Below are 23,090 nucleotides of genomic sequence, written 5' to 3'. Positions count from 1 at the left end.
CTTATTTTGCCTGCGGAGATTAAATCTAATCATGAAATATAGTAACAGCTATTACTATATATAGTGAGTTATATATTATTTTCATTGACTTGTTGACAATCCAGGAATGGATGAGGAAATTAGACTCAGCACATGACGCGTCTAGGTTATATTCTGATCTTTAGTTTATGATTACCTTATTGCAGAGAATGATTGTGATGCAATATTCAGCATTGACAGTAAGTGTTGAATGGGTTACGGGGAAGCTAGCTGGACAAGGACGCACAAGTTTTTGTTGGGATTCTGAGTATCACAATTCACAAGTTGAGTTGTTTTCCAATTTAAATCAGTTGTATAATTTTTAAAACATCTAATAGGAATTTTCACAGGTGACCGTTAGGTCCCGAATTCGAGCCTCTACTCTGCTGGATTCCTCCACGCACTTAACGTGCTTGAGTTGTGTTGGGGTGCCGGACCCGAAGCGCAGAAGATTAGTGGGGCCCGTAAGGATTGACCCAGATATCCCTGTGTCGACAAAAAATAATAATAATAATAAAAATGGGAACTTTCACAACTTTAGTGTAAAACTTGGATTTGTAGCTCATATAACTAAATTTAAGTAAAATTTATGATTACACTATAACTGTATAAATATATTTTTCAATCATCTTTTTATCTAAGACAGAGGGACCAACTGAAAATCGGCCAAGAAATCAAGAAAGCAACATAGTGATAAAATTATCAATCAGTGCTAATAAATTCTTTCACGTATGTGACGGACTTGGATGTGAATTCATTCAAGGAGTGATCGAGAACCCAAACAGAATGGGCATGTCATATCTGTATTAATTGTTTCTGCACAGATTATTAATTGGTTTGAAAGTGAATGGTATCATTTTTCTGTAAATGATCTAAGTAACTTTTCCATGAGATGAATAGTGCAATTTTGGACTTGTATTAACCAAATGAAGAAACCAATTTGTACTTTGATTTTAAAAAACTGCTGAGTGGACTTAGCTGTTAGGCATTTCAGAAAACCAGTCTTAACATTGGACGCTGACATTTCAATGCCTTTTTCTTTAGGGGGTGACAATTCACGCGTAAATTACCTTGGCTTCTTAAGAGCAGTATTTCATTGGTAGGTTGCTAAGGTTTAAAGAGGACGTGTGGAATTAAAGGCACACGAAATTTTGGGTCATTCACGTGCTGTATTGCGACTGTGGCCATCATTCTCTTAGTCAATTATCCAAAAGATGTGGTGGGGAAGGACACCAAAGTCTAAGCTTAGCTGTTAGTTAGTTAAGGATGCCAATATTCTTGATGTTATGAAAAGTAAAAGGTGAAAACAAAAGTGAGTAGGGCTTTTCTTTTTATTCTATGCTTTTGCGCTGTAACTAGGTTGCAGGCCTCGATATTTGGCTAAATTATACATTTTTCCCCTGTAGTTAAGCTCATTATCACATGATCTCTTTAAGGCTTCAAATATCCAGTTTAGCAACTATAATTTTATATAAAATGAAAATTTAGCAAAACAAATAATATTTATCACATCGTTAGTCGAAATACTAGCGTTTCCCTTAGTTAAGTACTGATTTAATGCCAAGGTTTTCAAAATCAGGATCCTACCTAGGATCGTTTTTTGGTTTGCAAGATCGGATCGTAGAATCGATAGATCTTACAAAAAATTTAATAAATTGTCATATTTATAATTTTTAAGTTTGCAATTCATAAATATAGTAACAAATAATGTAATTCATGTGCAATCAATATAATTATATTGTTAATTAAGGTTAATTCATTTCTAAAGGCTCTAAACCATATTAATTTATTATAATAAAGACACAAAACACTAGCTCCATGTGATAACCTATAACAAAGATCATTTATTCACTTTAGTGAATTATATGAGTCAAATTTAAATATTCATCAAATTTTCTAGGTTTGGAATTGGGCTTAATTATTTATATGGATTTAAAGCACTCTGAATATAGTTTACAACGCAACAAACAACACTCAATTTTGAGTTTTCTACACAAAGATATAGTCAAAATACTAAAATTGTTATTTAATTTATTGAAAATAGTAGGATCGTATCAAGATCGTAGGTTGGATCGTTAGTCTTAATCCGGATCGTAAGATCGTAGATTGCGATCCTAACAACTATGTTTAATACAATAGTTGTAGCCAACTTTACATAGATCATAAGAGGATTATGTAAACAATTGTAAAAGCCATAGAAAGGTAAAGTAAATATTCGTGCAAATCATAAGCGAGTCAAGTGGATGTTAAGATTCCATCACAATTATTTTTTGGAGCATGTCTACTTCAATCACTTGGATAGTATTTATTTGGATACTTTTTATTTGCTTGCATCATTAACATATTTTTTAATTATTTTTTTATCTCATATGAATTACATAAAAAAAATATTACAGTATTTTTTTTTCAAAAAATTATCCCAAATAATCTCCTATCCAAAAATACAAACTATTACTAGTAGTACTTTCTATTCATATTTCACTTTGTACAGAACAATAAGGGGTTGTATGATTATTTTGAAACTTTAGGGGGTCTTATGACATTATTCAAAGTTACAAGAACGTTATATGTATTTTACCCTTGAGAATTAGACTCCTAAATGTAAAAAAAAAAAAAAAAAAAAAGGTGATCATACAGATTTGCGTTTCAATACATAACACCAAAACTAAAAATCAAACTGTCTCATTAACTAGTAACCTAGCATATGTCTTTACGATAATTATCGAAGACTTGAAATGTCCTCTATCTAGAAATTTGACATCACTAGTCTGCTTTGTGACTAGTATTTTCAATATCTGAATTCTGCAACTGGGTTCAAATTCAAGTGGCTATCCTGTCTATTTTGATGGTTTTCTTTCACATTACACACGCCACATAATTCATGGACAGGATAGCATTAATTTGTTGAATTACTTCATTGAGTGCTGCTGCTCTTTTGCTTCGTGGAAACAACTCTTAATAAGAAAAACAAATGCAATGCTGATGACTGCTGAGCTTTCCACTTCAAATTGTTCCATTTTTTCTGACTTTTAATTGTCGTCATTTCTCTATTTTCTATTTACTTATCTTTTTGGCTGTTAGACAACTAAGGATAAAGCAAATTAAGCTAAATCTCCTAATAATTTACAGAGAATTGTAAGAGGATGGTATGAGTAGATATACTTGTTATTATTTTTTGTGGTATGAATTGAGGATGTTTGAAACAATTCCTAACAACTCATGGCAGATCTATGTATTGGCTGATAAGTAGATATTTTACATGTTTTAAGTATATTTTATTGGTTAGTTTTGATGTGTTTTATTTAGTTTTAAGTTTCTAGTGAAAATATACATTTTATGGTTTAAGAAATAAAAATTATATTTCTATGGATTTTAATGGTAAAAACTCTATGTTTTTGTAGGTTTAAGGATTCAATCATTAAATGGCATGATATGAGAAGATAGTTAGATGATTGATGATGATTTGAAATAGTTTAAAGAATATATGAAGTGCAAGAGAGGAAATGCAATCAAAAATAAAAGGATGCAAGTTTCACAGCTTTGATATCTTGTGATATTTCGGCAATGTTTTGAGTTATAATGATCGGATTGAGGTGATTCTTAAACCATTTTGAAGCTAAGAGACAGATCTACATTTGGTATGAAGACATTGAAATCCAGTTTAATCGTTTTCATAGTCAAAAAATCGAAATACAGAAGTGAAACTCTGTTGTATCATATTTTCATTGCCGTTTTCATATCTCTTGCAACCATTCCTGCCCCTGTCCCTAAACTCCAGCTTCTTCCTTTCGTCTGATGAGAGGAAAAAGAAATAGACGGGAAAGAAATGGGAATGAAGCAGAAAAATGGTAGGCTAAAAGTCAGAAGAAGCGGAAAGTGATAGTACAAAGGAAGAAGGGAAAGGCACGGAAGAACAGGAGGAAAGGTGCTGGTGAAAAACCAAAATTCAGCCCAAATAGTGAGCTACTATTCTGGAAGCCTGTTACGTCTAGAAGGGCAAACACATAATTTTAAGGAAAAGGACAAAAATGCCCTAGAATAGTTATACACTGTTTAGACTAGGGTACACTTTATGAGGTTATTGCTGGAAAAAACAAAAACACAATAGCTGCTTCATTTTGCAACGTGGATCAACGTGGGAGACCTATTTGGATTGCATTTTTCTAAATTTTTTATAGAAAAATTACTGTGGCTATTTGATATATGTGAGATAAAAAGGTGAATGGAAAATGTGTTCACGGAAAATATAGCAATTTTTTTCAAAGAATTACTATCGAAACAAGGCAAGTTTTTATATATATGTAAGATCTAGAAGAAAACCATTAAAAACAACAAAACATAAAGAAAAACATGATTCCAATTTCCAATTAACATCACCACGCTAACAAGAATGTCAATGGATGCTACTTAATCCATTTCGTATTTATATAAACAGATTGTGATCTTTGGTTGGTTTGAAGAAGTTTGCTAGATTGACATATATATATATATATATATATATATATATATATATATATATATATTTATGAAAGTAACTATTTTAATTAGAGCTATTTCTCACTCCTACATGGCAAGTCTAATTAAAGAGAATTAAAAAGTTATGGATTACTTGGATTTTACCCATATTGAATCCTATTTGGAATACATTATATGTTTAAAAATTATCTCTAATTTTAAAATAACTTCAAAAAATAACTAATTTTATCTTAATGATATTGCTTTAACAAACAACTAATCTTATCTCAATGATTCTGCTTTCTATCAAATTATTACGTGTAGGACTATAGTAAAATCTTTTTTAAATCACAATTATTGAAATCTTAGATATCCCAAATTACTTTCTTAATCATAGTTATTGAAATCTTACATATCCCAAATTACTTCCTTTCACTACTGTACTGTTGATTAATATTCAAAATTTTCATCATTTCTTCCTTTAATTTTGAATTAGCTTAGTGTAAAAAAGAAAATTAATTGTTACACTGACAGATTTATCAATATTGTTGGAAATTGAATATTTATTGATGAAGAAAAATGGATTTTTGGATTTTTTTCTACTTAATTGAATATGAATATATAATTCTAGGTTTATGGTCATTATAAAAATTAAATTATCTAAAAGAATATTTGTAAAGAAAAGGAATATCTACCAAGTTTTTCATATGGAATACATTATTTGATATATACTAGATATTATAGTGAAAGTATGTAAACAAATTTTTAAAAATTAGTAAATAATTGAACATTTAGAATATATTATTTTTTAAAGTTAATACAAATGAACATGTAGGATTACTATTAATTTTTGTATTTAAATTATTTATATTTGTATAAATACACAATAAATAAAAAAAGACCGTGTTAAGGCATGGATAAAATTCTAGTATATGTTGAAAAAATCTATGGTTTAACAATCAAATTTGACAGTTCCATCCTTTTTCTGCTTATCAAGTCGAAAAAGACAGAATAAGTTAAAATGTACTTGTGGGTATAAAGTCTCCGACCGTTGCTTCATTGACTAATGTTGACAAATGCGACGGTCAACACAAAGTGCCTAAATCTTGAAGAAGTCATCGAAATCCTAATTAACCATGACCATGAACTTGAAAATTCATACTTTGATCGGATCAATTATGTGGATAGTAGTATAAGATATTCAGCACCATTAGTCTCCCAAATCAAGAAAAAATGGTAATCCAAATAATTAACTTGATATTTAAGACAACCATCATTACAGGAGGTGTGAAAGAATGACAAATTAACTAAAACCAGGAACAGGAAATAGACATTGATTTTTTCAGTGCTAAATAAAAAATAAAGAATTGAACTTGTGGGGGTATAGAATTAGAGACCAGAAGTGAAAGGCACATTGGTGGCGGGCAACCAAGAATTGCCAGCAATGAAGTTTCCGACTGTGAATTTAGAAGCCTCTGTTGCACTAGTTATCACGTGATACCCCTTCCAGTTTACCCTGTTTGCGGTTGACGAACCAGGCCCTGTATTAGCATATTCTCCGTAGTATAAGGTATCTAGAGCAAAATTACCACTCCAGGGCAGCCAACCAGCTGGATCAATTAAACCATCAAGAAATGTTTTCATAAACACCGTTCTTGAATATTGTTGCCATGGCCTTCCAAGATATGTCTTGACTGAGCTCTGCACTGGCTTCAAATCCGAGGCAGCTGTAACTCTGGAATTGTGGATAGATATTCCAGTGTTTTGGTTGGGATCGGTTCTACCTTGTGCTGTGATAGTGTTTATCTTGTTCGGAGGATTTCTTGAATAAAGATTGCAATTCTGGAAAACGACAGCAGCATTTCCGAATATGTAGTCAACAGTTCCATAAACATCGCATTCGCTGTAAAATTGTCTTTGCGAGTGGACGTAAAGGGTGTCTTGATAGCCTTCAAAGCTGCACTGGTAGAAGACAGAGAGATCGGAACTAGATCGAAGAGCTACCGCTTGGTGATTTTGAGGTCCGGCTGTGTTCCTAAATGTAATTCCTTGAGCAATGAATCCATCACCAACAACCGCTGAAATTATGTAGACACGAATATTGTCAGCTCCGTTACAATTTTCTACAAATAAATATTCAAATACAAGTCGAAAACCAACATCACTTTATAGGGCTGCCATGCATGCAAAGAAGTTCTTTATACATCGAGCATACATCGTGGTGTAATTTGTGCTTTAGAGAAACCTTTCTTGATATTCATTTATGTTCCAAGTTATGTAAAGTCTCTTCCAGCTAGGTGTTATATATATATATATATATATATATTGAAAACCAACATCACCACAACTTATGTGTGTGTGTGTATATATATAAACTAAAATTGCTTTCTTTGCAAGCTTAACTTACCAACTGTTGCAGATTTGAAAGTGGTGGTACCACCGTCAACGCTGTTGCTTCCCGTGATAATAGTTTTTCCAATACCATCACCAACCAACATGATATTCTTCAACTTAGTTCCAATCTCCACATTTTCCTTATACGTTCCAGCCTTTACGTGTATCACATACCTTCCATTACCCGATCGTGTCGCTGCAGCAGCTACAGCTGCAGCAATCGTCTTAAAGTTGCCCGAACCATCTTGTGCTACCACAGCATTAGGTGTTGGAGATGAAGACTGCAAGAGTTTCCTGTCGCCCGGAGTCACCCAAGTTGGGAACCCCTCCTTGTAACTTGGCTCATTATATCCCACTTTGTTTAGGGATAAAGTGTTACTAATCAAACAGCTGACATTGTTTGACATCAAGGGCACAAGATGATCAGCAACACCAAGCTCAATGAACCCTTGTTTGCAGGTCTCAAGATTGGTGAGTGCTGTGCTGAGCCAAGTTTGTGCTTCAACTGCATTGCACTTGGTGTAAGGATCAACAGTTTTGTTAATCTTGACAATGGTGCTTTCATATAGCTCTAAGCAATCTTCCCACGCAGCCTTTTCACGCTCATTTTGACATTTTGAGCCGAGATTATTGGTGTTTTCTTGGGCATGCACGGCACGTTCTAAAGCAAGATTGAGTGACATCTTGAGAAAATCGGACTTCCCTTTTATGGGATAACCATAGCCATATTTAGGGTTTTGGGACAAGAAATATTCGCATGGTTGTGGATATGGGGTTTGTGCACACCATGATTTTACTGATGGTGGAGGAGGAATATTTCTAGAAATGGCCGGAGAAACAAATACTGTCATGAACAGAAAAATTGCCAGCGGGAATGTCATTGCTAACTTAGAGATCAACATGTCAGTATATGGGTGGATTTGTTCAAGATGATGAAACTGGAAGACTAAGGAAATTGAAAGCCTTTGTAATTAGCTAGCTTGTGTGGAGTACTTGCAGGATGAGCGTTGGGTTACTATTTATAGAAGTGCAGGCAAAAGCATTGGATGTGGGGTGGGATGCACTTTCTTCATTCGTTTTATTATATAATTGAAAAGTAGTAAAGCAATTCAATATTCTGAATTTTCTGGCGTTGCCTGCGGAGACTAAATCTAATCATTAAATATAGTAACAGCTATATTGATTTATATATTATTTTCATTGACTTGATGGCCAAATAAAAATCAGGAGGAAACGCGTCTTATTGTAGAGAATATTGGCTGCGTATCAACATGCATGGAAATGCACAGTATGCGTTGAACGGACGCAAATTTGCTCTTTTGATTGTTGTTGGTTATTGGCATGGACAGAATATTTCCCATTTTGCAAGTGCAAATAATTGGTTGAATAAATATAGTTGAGTCTGTTTGGATCGAAGATTAGTTGAAAAAAATTTTCATAATGATACTGTAGTACTTTTAATGAAGAAGTGATGTATTAAACATATATAGGTGATTCAAAATATAAAAAAGTGATTGAAAAACATGTTTATAATGTCATAAAAATATGTTTACATTTTATAGTACCAATTCGTGGTAGGGACATATTAATTTATCAAATATTACATATTGCAATGTGTAAGTGGCTTCGGCTGAGATTAGGTGGATTGTGATGGAATACTCTGCATTGGAAAAAAAATCATGCAATTGGAATGTTTTGTTATCTGAACTTTGCATGAAGAAACGCCTGTTTAGACGCTGTACATGAGCAAAGCAACTTTTCCATAGGATGAACAGTGCTATCTTGGACTCGTATTAACCAAATGAAGAAACCAATTTGTACTTTGGTTTTAAAAACCTGCTGAGTGGATTTAGCTGTTAGGAATTTCAGAAAACCAGTCTTATCATTGGACGTTGACAACGTCCACATTCAGTACTTTTTTGTGGGTGTGTGTTTTGGGGGGGGGGGGGTGTTTGAGGATGTGGGGGACAATTCAAATCACATTTCATAACATTTTTTTTATTGTGTACTTTTTGCCTCCTTAGCTTTGATATCTTCTATTTTTTATTTTATTTTTTGTTTCAACTGCTAGTATGTTTTCCATTTATATTACCATTTCAATTCAACTAATTTTATTTTTTTTCATAGACGTATAAAGTTCTAGAGCTTATAGTAATTTGTCCCTTGGTGGAGTAAATATCCCTTACTAGGAGTGTTATTATAACAGATTCTGAAAGATAAATGCAGTCTTTATTTATAAGTGTGCATTTTTTAGAGAGCATGAAGTTATATATATGTGTGTGTGTGTGTGTGTGTGTTTAGAAATTAAACTTTATCTACTTATTGGCCGTGGGTGTGAAATTAGAATCCAGTTTGCTGTTGGAGTCAGAAATACTTTCTTGAATAGCTTTTACGTATTCTGGTGGCCTTTAGTCGAAAACAATTCCATGCATATATAAATCACCTTTGTTTCTTGGAGTAGCTAGTATTTCATTTTGCACCTAAAATGTATATTTCTACAGTTATTTACCACCTAAATTCTAGAATGGAATGAAAAGTGAGAGAAAATTGATTTGAACGTAAGAAAGTTCCATGGGTTGGAGATTTTGACTTGAGAATGTTGAGGAATTGAGGAATAATCGTTACTAGGTTGCTAAGGTCTAAATAAAACGTGTGGAGTTAGAGCGGCACGTAATTTGGGTCATTCACCTGCTGTATTTCGCAACTACCTCGATTGCGGCCACCATTCTTAGACTTATCCAAAAGCTGTGGTGGGGAAGGACCCTAAGCGTAGCTGTTAGTTATGAAAAGTAAAAGACGACAACAAAAGTAAATAGACCTTTACTTTATCTGCTTTGCATTTTTCTCCATAATTAGGTTGGAGACCTTGATAATTAGACTCCTAAATGTCAAAAAAATGGGTAAATTACCATAACTTCCTATGTTTCATGTATTGGCACATGATCATCCTAACGTTTCAAAACATCTATTTTACCTTCATGTGATCTCATGTAAAATAGAAATTTGATAGAAAATAACCTTTGTAACGGCTTTGGTTATAATACTAGTATTGTCTGACTTAAGTACTAAATCTAACGACAACCTAATCACCTTGCATAAAATTATATGAAATTATGCTGTGTGGATAAATGCAAATCCTATAAGGAAGCAACGTGGATATTCATGCAAATCATAAGAAGTTTAAGTAGATTTTATGATTTCAACATATGTAGTTTTGAAGCGTGTCTTGTTTAATTGCTGTAATCGGTGTTGTTTTTGGTCCACTTTTCGCTTTACATAAAATCATAAGAGTTTTATGGCTGTTATAAAATGTTCACGGAATATTATGGCATCATGCAAAATTATAAGGGGCTTATATGTACGTTACCCTTGATCATTAGACTCCTAAAGGTATATTAGATTGCCTCACACCAGCATACTGAGATTAAGATGGAGTGATGGCTTGATAAGATATTGCCTCACATCCCATGTAGCACGCTAATGTTCAATTACTGACAATAAATTTGTAACTTGAAAAGATGCCATTGATTGCCTTATCGATTCAAAAACAACATGTAGGTAGGACCATCTGTTTCATTACCTAGTAATCTACTAGTCGACTTCATGCTAATTATTGAAGACAAGAAATGTCGTCTACCTAGAAATTTGACATCACTAGTCTGCTTTGTGACTAGTATATCCAATACCTGAATTCTGATACTGGGTTCAAATTCAAGTAGCTATCCTGTCCATTTCGGTGGTTTTCGTTCACATTAAATTTTGTAATTTTAGGCAGACTTAGAACAACTAACTGAAATAGAGCAATGATGAGTGGTCAATATCAAATTGCTGTTAGTCAATAACTTTGAATTTGCACTTTTAGTCCCTGATGTTTTGATTTTGAATTATTATATATATATATATATATATATATATATATATATATATATATATATATATATATATATTTTTTTTTTAATTTTTAAATAGTGATATTAGAGTTTTAGCATGAATTGAGATGCAAATTAGAATAAAATAGTATTAAATGGGTATTAAAATTCCTAATTAAACTTCTTTTTCTTCTTCTTTTTTTATTTTCATTTCATTTGCTCATGCTAATAATATATCATATGTTTCTTTTCTTTTGCATATTTAGTCTCAAATTTGGTATAATATATGTACATCATACATCATTATTTCTCACTATTAGTTAAAACACCTTATATTGGCGCAATTTTGAATTTGCGGCCTTTTCGCGTTCATTTCGATACTTTGAGCCGAGGTAATAGGTGTTTTCTTGGGGGCATGCATGGCGCGTTCTAAGGCAAAATTGAGTGACATCTTGAGAAAATCGGACTTCCCTTTATGGGATAGCCATGGCCATATTTAGGATTTTGGGACAAGAAATGTTCACATGGTTGTGGATATTTAATTTTATATTTCCAAAATATTAATAACAAAACTACAGCTTTAAGGCACTCATTAAACAAACTCATAAGCTATGTTCCAGAAGTACAAATCATTCAAAATAATTTAAATTTTAGAGTAAAGTAGGGGTTTAGACGTTTAAATTAATGTCCTATGCTATATAGGGATTAGACATTTGAATTTACATTTGAATTTAACTAAGAGATAACCTCTTACTTTGTATGTGAAATCAGATCAAAGTTGAAATAACTATTTGATCCTTTCTCTGAAACACATGCACCAGTTATGCTTATTTGCAATTAAGGTTCCAGGCCTTTATGTTAGAGGATTACAGTCAAAGATATAATAAAAAAAATATTACAGCAAATAAAACACAATAAATTTAAAATGAAAATTCAATATATAGATGATATCTAGAAAAAAGATGTTTTTATTTGTAAATGACAAAGTATAAAACAAATATAAAAATTACACTCTCTTTTTTTAGGGGAAAAAAGACCCTCTACTCATTTATTTCCTAACAATGCACGGCATGCAAAACTACATTTCATGATCATTCATTTAGTCAAAAACATTTATCATTGGATCATCATCAATTTCTCAAATTATTCATTAAAAGGCTCAATAGGGTTGTGGATGACAAATACTTTGATAACACATGGAAAAGCTATTAAATATTATTTTTTACTAACACTCTTCTTTTCTTTTTTCTTTTAACCCAAATCAATCTTACATTTTCTATTTCATTTTTCTTTCTTTCTTTTTTTTTTAAGCTTAAGTCAATCTTATATCAGGATTTGGTTTGTTACAGATAGGAACAAAGAAAAGTCACTGGCGAATTCTCCATTCACAATTTCCACTAGTCCCAACTAAACCGGCCTATTCAATGGTTAGGATCTCCACAAGATAAATTCATTCAGATACGGAAGATTTTTTTTTTAAATTTCTTTTAGACCCAATTATAAGATAAACAACAACAATAATCTTGACACAGGCTTTAAGATCCAACTTAGATGGTAGGAAGATTAGTACGAAAGCAAAAAGCCAACTTTCAACCTCTTCCCCTTTCCTTATCTCTTATAAGCAATGTTTTGAAACTTGGACTGACCGTCGACTCAATTGAGATCAGGGGTCAGGGGCTAATGAATTTGATCAAGAACCAGATGACGTCATTATAATGTCATAAATATATTTAATTTTAAAAATTAATATATTATGTAAAATTTCTAAAAACATATTAATACTAAGAAAGGCAGGTTCAGTGTATGTTTGGTGTTTCTAAGATACTTTACAAGAAAATACAAACAAGGTAGTATAATTAAGTAGCAATTTATGCAATTTACAATTTAATGCATATTTAACAAGTTTAGAACCAAATTGGAGGGCTTATTTGAAAAGTAATACAAGAATTTAGGGCTATAGCTATAAGTTCTAAAATGTTTCTAGGTGTAAAAATAGTGTTCTAGCACTCTATGTGTGACGCCCCTACTTCTTCCTACAGCGAACCTAAGGGTATCAGCGGAATGCCTATCTAGCTCTCGCCAGGATTCAATACGGTTCCAATTCAAACTTAAGGATAAACAACCAAAAATATGAAAGTAGATACAAAGAAAGGTCGCTGCCTTAAATAAATATTTCAATCTTTCATCACAAGTTATCAAAAGTACATTACTTTTCCCAAAATACAACTACTAGAAGTTGGCTAAACAATTACATCCAAAATACTAATCAAAAGTAATTAGACCGGCTTTTCCAAAATTCTTTCCATTCCAAGCTCCTGTTAAGGAAAACAAACTAATGGGGTGAGCGAACGCTCAGTGAGGCTAAGAAAACATGCAAACACATAGGTCAAGTAACACTAACACTTATACAGGAAGTAAAGTTATAAATTTCAAATAAATCATAATTTAACAATAAACACACTCAATAAGGATACGGGAGCTCACGGGAGCTCTCAGGAGCTAAATAACACTTGCTTTGCCGAGGTTCAATCCAATACCTCCACCAAAAGGAAGGAAAGAAACTAAACGAAAGATAGACAAATAACCAACTAAAAATAAAGGAAAAACACCAAAAAAAAAACAAAAATCTACTAAAAACTAAAAATATTGGTACCCCATACCCCATCTGATCCCCCCCATACCTATAGGACACATTGTCCTCAATGTGACAGATAAACATCAAAAATGGGAGAAGGGGCAACAAAACTCCCTGAAGTCAGTTCAAAGTGGTGGGCGAGGTGGGATTGGAGGAGGGAAACCCGCATGAAGCATAAATTGCGCCAAATTCTGCGCCATGCCGGCTACATTGGCGTTGATGTTGAGCATCCGAGCCCCCAAATTCTGAACCTGTTCCTGGAGTTATTGCCATTCAGTAGCCCCAGGTGGTGGAGGGGGCGCAGAGGAGGTAGATGGTCCAGCAGTGTCCTCGGCCGACCCAGGAAATGAAGAGGGCCCCGCTTGTGTCGAATGGTGCGTACCCGGAGCCCGAACCGGTCCCAGAGGGGTAAACTGGTAGAAACCATTGGACAGATGCTCGACGACTCTCATCTTCTTTAAGCAGTTTACATCCAGGAGCTCCATCTCGAATGCCAAATGTAGGTCGTGGTTCTCCAGATTAAGAACTCCCAACTGCGTCGCCAAGTGGGTGATGTAGGACCCAAGAATCAGGAGTTTGTTCTTTTTGGCCAAAACAGTCTTGAACTGTGCTGCCAACCAACACCCCAAGTTGACTTTGATATTATTTTTCATACGCCAGATGAAGAAAAACTCGGGTCGAGAGAGAATACCGGAGCTGTCCTTGCGACCTGAGTAGCTGTAGGCTAAGAACCGCTGCACATATTGGGCACTAGGGTCCTTAAGAAAAGAGCTCCTAGACCTAGAAGGGTCATAGCGGTGCCAATCGACAGACATGTCCCCCCACACATCGTGGTAGCGGGAGAGAAATGGCTCTACGTAATCACAGGCACTCTCAGCATACTCCCTAGTCTCGGCATACTCTCGAGTAATAAACCCAAATGCTAGATTAAACTGGGTAATGGAGAAATTGAACTCCCGACTCGTCAGACGGAAACGAATGACATTTGGTGTCTCAACGGTGTATCTCGTAGGCAACTCAAACTCGAAGGTGGAGTAAAACTCCCGAATCAGCTCGACAAAAAAGGGGCAGAAGATATCAAGATACGGGCACCACCCGATAGCTGTAAATATCTGCTCAACCTCCTCTCGTTTGCCTAGGGCACTCATAGCAAATTTGTCACAAGATTTACAGGATATGATATGCCTCTCACAAACCTTAACGTATCTCTGCTGATCGGCAGATCTAGTGAAGTTCAAATGCCCCCCAAAGTGAGTGGGGGTATTTACCTGAGCACCCCTACCCCTACTTAAGCGGGTTCGGACACTAGAAGAAGAGGGTAGGTTGGTAGGTGTATTCACAGGAATGGATGCTTGTGGTGGGGATTGAGATTGAGAGGATCTAGACCTAGAGGATGACTTTGTTCTCACTATGTCTCCCAACAATCAACTCAATGAACCAGAGATAAAAGCTCCAACAATTACAGAAACCAGCAGATGCAATTAGCAGAGACACAATAGGATCCAACAAACGAAATTCAGTAGTCACCAGTGCCTCCCAATTCAACAATCAAAAGCAAACACGGGCCACCCAAGCCCAAATATGGTCAACAAAGCAACAGTTGCACTCCAAAACAACAACCAGAAACTAGTATCAACAACTGGAAACTAGCAAAGTCACGTCAATAAGCACAGGGACTACCCAATTCAGTCAGTCAACAAGCAAACTTGGGCCATCCACAATCTCAACAAATGCACTCTAAAATTTCAACGAATGCCCCCACCAGTCAAACCATAACAATTGCTCCAATAATATGCTAAATTCAGCAATAACAGTGTAGAAAATTAGCAATAGCAACCCAGTCACAGGCCCTTGGCAGACAATCAGGTATCCAACCAAATAGAGTTAACACAGGCAAGGAAAAATACGCCAACCAGTACCACTGGTGCAAAATGCAGTCCAGCACCAAAGAAATTGCTATAACAGAGCAGAGCAAATGATACCTATGGCCCCCAATTCATCAAGCAACAACGGCTTCCAAATTTAACAGTCAAAAGCAAGCAAGATTCAACCAGACTCCCAACAAATGGTCCCAATTCGACGGTTAATCGCAGAATTTCAACCAATCCAAAAGAAGCAGCAAATTCAAGCGAGAATAGTCCAACCAGTACCACACGTGGAAATCACAGTAAATGAAGAAAACCAAATGCCACTCCAAACTACTGATAAATTTCAAACGATACCAATCACTACCAAGAGTTGGGGATCGAGTTTCAAATACCTACAACGGTCACCAAATAAAAAAACTGGATTGGTATTGGTGAAACGGAGGAGGCGCAGTGCGTGGGTGTGAGTAGAGAGAGGCGGACGGAGAGAGAGATGCGCGGACAGAGGAAGAAAAGAAGAGCTCGCGCGAGGGAGAGAGGAAGTAGCCACGGCAGCTGGTCGTGGATTGTGGCGTGCGGCTGTGGGATCAGAGAGGCAGAGGCGCGCGAGAGGGCGCTGCCGCGAGGGAGGGAGGAAGTAGTGGTAGCGGAGGAGAGAACGGTGCGCTATGGAGGTAGAGATGGCAGTGGAGCGCGCAAGGTGGGCCGGTGGTTGCGCGAGCTGGCAGCGCACGATGGAGAGAGCTCGAGTGGATAGGATCTGCGAGCGCGGAGGGAGGGAGAGAGAGCGGCGCCAGCTTACGGGCGGAGGTGAGTTGGTGAGCGACGGTGGTGGCAGCGCAAGGGAGATTGAAGACTTGGAGTGCGGCGTGCGGAAGAAAAGAAGGAAAAGGCGAACGAGGGCAGCAGGGAAGAAGAAAGAAAAAAGAAAGAAGAAAGAAAGAAAAAAAAGAAAGAAAAGAAAGAAAAGAAAGAAAAGGAGGAAATTTTTTTTAAATTATATTATTAAACGTTTGACTTTGAATATCTAAGCCACGGTTGAAAAATTTTCTTTTTTTTGTTTTAAAGAATAAAATTTTTTAAAAAATTTTTTTATTTTATTTTTTTTATTATGAACCAGACTTGTTCTTTCGAAATTCAAAATTAGAGAGGAACAGGGAATCGAAAATTGTTTTTGAGTTTTGAATACTTACCTTTCCCGCGATCGTGACGCGGGCATGTCAAGAGGCAGGAACTCTTCTGATTATGAGCTCTCCATCCGACATAACGCAGGCGCGTCAAAAGGGCAAGAACCCTTCTGACCGTGAGCTTTCCATGCCCGCGTCATGCCAGAAAAATACCTATGAACCATCAAAAACGATAATTGAAGCTAGAAATCAGTCAAACTCAAGGAAAACATATTTAAACTATCAAAACAAAATCGAACAAACAACCAAAAGAAATTGGGTTGCCTCCCAATGAGCGCCTATTTTTAATGTCTTTGGCTAGATATGGCTAAGGAGTGCTATTTGGAACACTGTGGCTCATCCAAACGTATCACCTCCACTTCTCCATTTACAAGACCCTCATAATAGTGTTTGAGGCGATGTCCATTCACCACAAATTGCTTATCTGTTTTGGTACTCTGAATTTCTATTGCACCATAGGGAAAAACGTGAGTTATAACGAAAGGGCCAATCCAACGGGAACGTAATTTACCTAGAAATAATTTGAGCTCGGATTGGTATAGGAGAACCTTTTGACCCACTTCAAAGGTTTTCCTCGAAATTTATTGATCATGAAATGTCCAACTTCTTTCCTTGTAAATTAATGCATTCTCGTACGTTTCATTCCGAATCTCCTCCAATTCTTGCAAATCCAACTTCCGTTGAGCACCGGTATCTTCTAGATTCATGTTACACTGTTTTATTGCCCAAAAAGTCTTGTACTCGAACTCCACTGGAAGGTGACACGGTTTCCCAAATATCAATCTGTACGGTGACATCCCTATGGGAGTCCTGTATGCCGTTCGATAAGCCCAAAGCGCATCTTCCAATCTTTGACTCCAGTCCTTCTTATCGAGTCGCACCATTTTCTTCAAGATTGACTTAATTTTTCGATTCGATACCTCTGCTTGACCATTGGTCTGAGGGTGGTACCACGTCGAGACCCTGTGGAGTACACCGTACTTGCGAAATAATGCATCTACGGTCTTATTGCAGAAATGCGTCCCCCTGTCACTAATAATTGCCCTTGGCATCCCAAAACATACAAAAACATTAAACCTGATAAAAACTGCAACTACTTTCGAATCATTAGTCCGGGTGGCCTCAGCCTCTACCCATTTAAACACGTAATCGACTGTCAACAAAATATACATAAAATCAAATAAGGTAGGAAAAGACCCCATGAAATTAATACCCCACACATCAAAATTTTCAACAAAAATTAACGGGACTTGGGGCATATGATCTCTACGGGCTATATTACCTACCCTTTGACAACGATCACAAGACTTACAAAACACATACGCATCTTTAAACAAAGAAGGCTAATAAAATCCACTTTTCAATACCTTATGAACAGTTCTCTTGGGTCCAAAATGACCTCCACAGGCAAAAGTATGATAAAAATTAAAAATTGACAGGAATTCAGCTTCACTTACACATCGTCTCATCACCTGGTCAGCACATCTCTTCCACAAGTACGGGTCATCCCAGATGAAATACTTGGCGTCGCTCTTCAATTTATCCCTTTTCGATTTTGACCAACCTGTAGGAAATTTACCTGTTACTAAATAATTGATCAAATCAGCATACCAAGACAATTGAGAATTTAAAGAAAGTAAATACTCTTCAGGGAATGCATCCTTCAATGGCTCGTTCTCCTCTCCAACGGGTATACGACTCAAATGGTCGGCTACTAGATTCTCTAAGTCTCTTTTATCCCTTATTTCTAGGTCAAATTTCTGTAGGAGCAATATCCACCTGATGAGCCTCGATTTTGCATCTTTCTTGGTCATTAGGTACCTTAATGCTGCATGATCAGAAAATACAATAACTTTAGCACCTAACAAATATGACCTGAATTTTTCTAAAGCAAAAATTACTGCAAGAATCTCCTTCTCAGTAGTGGAGTAATTCAATTGGGTCCCATTCAAAGTTCGAGATGCATAGTAAATGACGCGAGCTGCCTTTCCCACTCTTTGCCCCAATATAGCCCCAACAACATGATCACTAGCATCGCATATGATCTCGAATAGCAAATTCCAGTTAAGGGGCTGGATGATCGGGGGTGAGGTCAATAGCTCTTTCAATTTGTCGAAAACTTTCTCACACTTGTCATCGAACTCGAAGGCTACATCTTTTTGTAAAAGCTAGAATAATGGGGCTCCAATTTTTGAAAAATGCTTGATAAACTTTCAATAAAAACCTGCATGTCCAAGAAAAGAGTGCACATCCCACACACTCGCGGGGTAAGGTAAAGCTAGATATAATATTTATTTTTGCCCTGTCAATTTCGATGCCTTTAGAAGATACAATATGACCCAAGATTATCCTGTGCTCAACTATAAAATGACATTTTTTCCAATTAAGCACGAGATTAGTTTCTATACATCTTAATAAGATCAATCTCAAGTTATCTAGACATGTATCAAAACTATTACCATACACACTGAAATCGTTCATGAAAACTTCAATAATTGTTTTCCACATATTCAGAAAAAATACTTACCATACACCTCTAGAATATTGCAGATGCATTGCACAACCCGAAGGGCATTCGTCTATAAGCAAAGGTTCTGAACGGGCACCTGAAGGTCGTCTTCTCTTGATCCTCTGGTGCAATTGCTATCTGAAAATATCCTGAAAATTCATCCAAAAAGCAATAGTAAACTCTACAAGCTAAACATTCAACCATTTGGTCAATGAAAGGGAGGGAAAAATGATCCTTTTCGGTAACGGCATTCGACTTACAGTAATCAATACACTGCCTCCATCCAATAGATTTGTGCACTGGCACGAACTCACCCGTTTGGTTGGCCTCCACTGTCACTCCTGCCTTCTTTGGTACTATCTGGACCGGACTCACTCAAGGGCTATCGATATTGTAAAGATGATCCCCACATCTAACAGTTTCAAAAAAATTTTTTTACCACTTCTATCATAAGGGGGTTAAGCCTCCTTTGAGCCTGCCGTACAGGTTTGGTATCCTCTTCCAGCATAATCCGATGTATACAAATAGATGGGCTTATCCCCTTAATGTTTGTGATGGTCCAACCTAGTGCCTCTTTATGCTCTCTTAGAACCCGAATTAACTTCTCCTCTTGGGTGTCTGATAGTGCATTCGAGATAATCATCGGGAGTGTTTCGTTGTCGTTCAGATACGCATATTTTAAGTGTTTCGGTAGGGGTTTCAACTCCAATACAGGTGCCTGCACCACAGATGGTAATACCTTTTGGTGAGGTTCGGAAATGTAAATAGGTGAAACTTCATACCTTTTCGTTGTGGTTGGCAACGAGTGTAGTGCCCCTATTGTGCATTTCAAATCTTCACTTCACTCCACCTCAGGAGTTGTCTCCAACTCGAGGTGCTTGGTTAAAACAACCTCCAACTCATCCCTGCCAACAGTTTCAAACACTTCTTGCACCGTAGGGTCAATAGCACTCACAGAGAAAACAAAGCTCAAGTTGGAGTTTGAGGGGTATTTCATAGGATCAAAAATATTAAAATGCACAATTTTCCTATCAAATTCCATAGACAAGGTACCCTTATTGACATTAATTTTCGTTTGTGCTGTGCTAAAAAAGGGTTTACCTAATAACAAAGGTGAGGGATTGTGAGAGTGATCATCATCCATATCAAGTACATAAAAGTCAACTAAAAACACCAAATCATTAATTTTTACCAACACATCTTCAACTAACCCATCAGGATATGCATTAGTTCAGTTAGCTAATTGAATGATTATTCCAGTTTCTTTTAATGGACCCAGATTCAGAGAAGCATAGATAGACTTAGATATTACATTAATGGATGCTCCTAAGTCCAAATTGGCGGAGGAGGAATATTTCTAGTGAGGGCAGGAGAAACAAAAACAGTCATGAACAGAAAAATTGCCAACGGGAATGCCATTGCTAACTTAGAGATCAACATGCCAATATATGGGTGGATTTGATCAAGATGATGAAACTGGAAGACTAAGGAAATTGACTGGGCTCTTCACCTAAAGTGTCGATTCTCGCGTCAAAAAGTAGTAATTTCTATGAGTACGTGGTCTTATAGCGATAGGAGCTAAGTAACCGGGCCCCTTCATCTGAAAAAATGTCGAAGTTCGTGTCAAAAGGCTCCAATAGTTAGAGACTAAGTCTTTTGTGCTATCTTTGACAGGTGCCGAACCTGTGCAATAATAAATATCTACCCGAAAAAAATACAGATTTTGTATATAGCGGTGAGTAGGGTCGAATCCACAAGGACTGGGGATAATTCGTTTCTTCTAGAGTCCAAAGTATGGGGGGTTTTGGATTAAATGCTAACTAAATAAATTAAATGCAGGAAATGATTAATTAAAAGAAATAACTAAGAGAAACTCTAGCCAAGGGTATACTTCAGAAATGGTTCATGCACTGATCATTGATTCAGAGGTAATTCCAACATTTACTAATAGACTAGTTATAGTTGTCATGCACGCGATAAACAACCAACCTTTCCTTAATTTCTCGATAGTTAAGGTACGACCGTTAACTATTTCTCTAACCCAAAAACAACCCTAGGTACGACCGTATGATTTAATTTGTAGATTGCATTAATAATTAGAAAGACCCAATCCTAACTAACAAACACGCTACGAGGGTTTGTTTAAATTAGATCGTATGTTCCCCTGACATAAACCCAATTACGCCAGTTGCTACTGAAATAAAGATAACGAACAATTACGGATTCAATTATCCCTATTTAGCAAAATAGCCTATGTGAATAATTAAATATTGTGCATCTATTCAATCACTCACACGAGCTATAGCAATTAAAAGCAGGAAACATATAAATACCAATAAATTAAGGAAGCAATTAAAATAAATTAGATCTCACAGTAATTGTTGAACCAAATCTTCAGTTGTCCCCTTGACTTGAATTAAGAGGTTAGTTCTCTATTAAAGGAGAACAACCATGCGAAAGAGCTAAGAAAAGAAAACTAAAACTATGCTAAAAACCTAAACTAAAACTATTGATTGATAAACCTCTCGTACGTTTCTCCCTTTTTAAAGCCAAAAGGAAGTCTAATGCTATCTCTAGTGGTCCCCACACCAAATTCAAAGTCTTGTACGTTTCTTTTCCTAGAGTCCAAATGACTCATGCTTCTTATCCGTGGTCCCCGCACATGTGGACAAAGCCTCCAAAGTACTTGTTGTTCCAAGTCTCTTTACGTTGCTTTCTTTGAAAATCCCAAATGACTAAATGCCTTGCACTAGCTTGTGGTCCCCACCAATTCAAGGACCCAAAGGTTGAAGTCCTTAGAAGTCTGCATTTTTCCATACAAGTCCCTCCTTTTTGGTAATTTTCTGCTTCAATCCCTGAAATTGGATCCAATACCAAATATAAGTAAATATTAATAATTAAAACAATATTTGGCAAGGATAAAAGGGGAAATTAACAATAAAATAACCAATAATTTACACCCTATCAATTCCCCCCACACCTGAATCATGCTTGCCCTCAAGCATGGGAACAGCAATTGAACACCAAAATTTGACAATGGCTACTGCTCCAACTACCGTATTGCCAAGATGCCCAAGAAAAATAAATATCAAGCATCACAGGTCAATATCCAAGAAAAATCAACCCGGTTAGCCTCTAAACCACCAACTTCTCCAATTTAAAGCAAACTAATCTAAGAAAAAGGAATGGTTGCTCATATTTATCAGCAAATGGTCCAACTATTAACCAAAATCTCGACATTAAAATCACAAACCGGCAAGCTGATTTATTCACATACTAACACAATCTTTACTTCACTTCTTTTTTTTTTTTTGTTTTTTGTTTTTTGAATAGCAAAAGACTTAGTCTATAGCCCTTAGAGCCTTTTGACGCGAACTCCAACATTTGACAGATGGAGGAGCCCGGTTACTCAGCTCTAATCGCTACAGGACTACGCACTCATAGCAATTACCACCTTTTGACGCGAGAATCGACACTTTAGGTGAAAATCCCCGGTTACTCAGTAGTGATAACTAGCGGAGTACAGTCACCTCTTATTTACAATCATATAGCACAATAACTAAAAATAACAGCAGCCAGCCTCAAATTTCAAACATGGAGAACTAAAATTAATAATTGGACCAATTCACATGAAGAATGCCAACAATCATTCCCTATGCCTAGAAAAGTTAACCAAAAATTGGAAAAGTTAAGCAAGTATTGATATTCACCAAAGAGATGTTCCTGAGCTCAACCACATTAACTTAATACCCTTTTATTAATAAAACTTGGCAATAGCAGAATTAGAGGCAACAATCCAGCATCAAAACTTGGTAGTTATAGAAGACTGACCACTAGAAAAAAAAAAGAAAATAAACGAAAACTAGAACAAATAACAAAAATAAAGGAAAACATGTAAAAACTAAAAATTAGAAATACTAGCTGTACCACAGCTGTCCCCCCCACACCTAAGTCCGACATTGCCCTCGATGGAGGTAATATAGCAATTAAAGTGAAGAGAAAAACGAAACTGATAGGTTGTATTTTAGTGGGTATTTTGGGCATTACTGCACAATTAATTGGCTAAATATTTTCGTTAATTGGGTGGATTCTACTGATATTTTGTTTTGATGCTAATTGCAGGAATGGTTGCTGAAAAGTGCTTAAATTCAACTTTTA

General features: G+C 36.0%; 1 protein-coding gene across 1 annotated transcript; it reads right to left on the bottom strand.

Annotated features, from left to right (window-relative positions):
- Window positions 1-5,696: 5,696 nt before the first annotated feature.
- On the bottom strand, window positions 5,697-7,838 carry LOC113735124 (pectinesterase 2-like). The gene is made up of 2 exons (XM_027262084.2): window positions 6,881-7,838; window positions 5,697-6,551 (listed from the first exon to the last, which is right to left on the bottom strand). Exons 1-2 carry the CDS (start codon window positions 7,767-7,769, stop codon window positions 5,863-5,865), a joined length of 1,578 nt encoding a protein of 525 aa, XP_027117885.2. The 5' UTR covers window positions 7,770-7,838; the 3' UTR covers window positions 5,697-5,862.
- Between the last annotated feature and the right edge of the window lie 15,252 nt (window positions 7,839-23,090).

Source organism: Coffea arabica, chromosome 3c (assembly GCF_036785885.1).
Source record: "Coffea arabica cultivar ET-39 chromosome 3c, Coffea Arabica ET-39 HiFi, whole genome shotgun sequence".
Classification (NCBI taxonomy): domain Eukaryota; kingdom Viridiplantae; phylum Streptophyta; class Magnoliopsida; order Gentianales; family Rubiaceae; genus Coffea; species Coffea arabica.
This window is presented reverse-complemented; position numbering and strand designations above follow the sequence as displayed.

Excerpts from the sequence above, each read along its gene's own strand:
- LOC113735124 (XM_027262084.2), bottom strand. The coding sequence starts at position 7,769 with ATGTTGATCTCTAAGTTAGCAATGACATTCCCGCTGGCAATTTTTCTG. Across the intron at positions 6,552-6,880 it reads TTTCAAATCTGCAACAGTTG|CGGTTGTTGGTGATGGATTC; the intron begins GTAAGTTAAGCT and ends ACATAATTTCAG.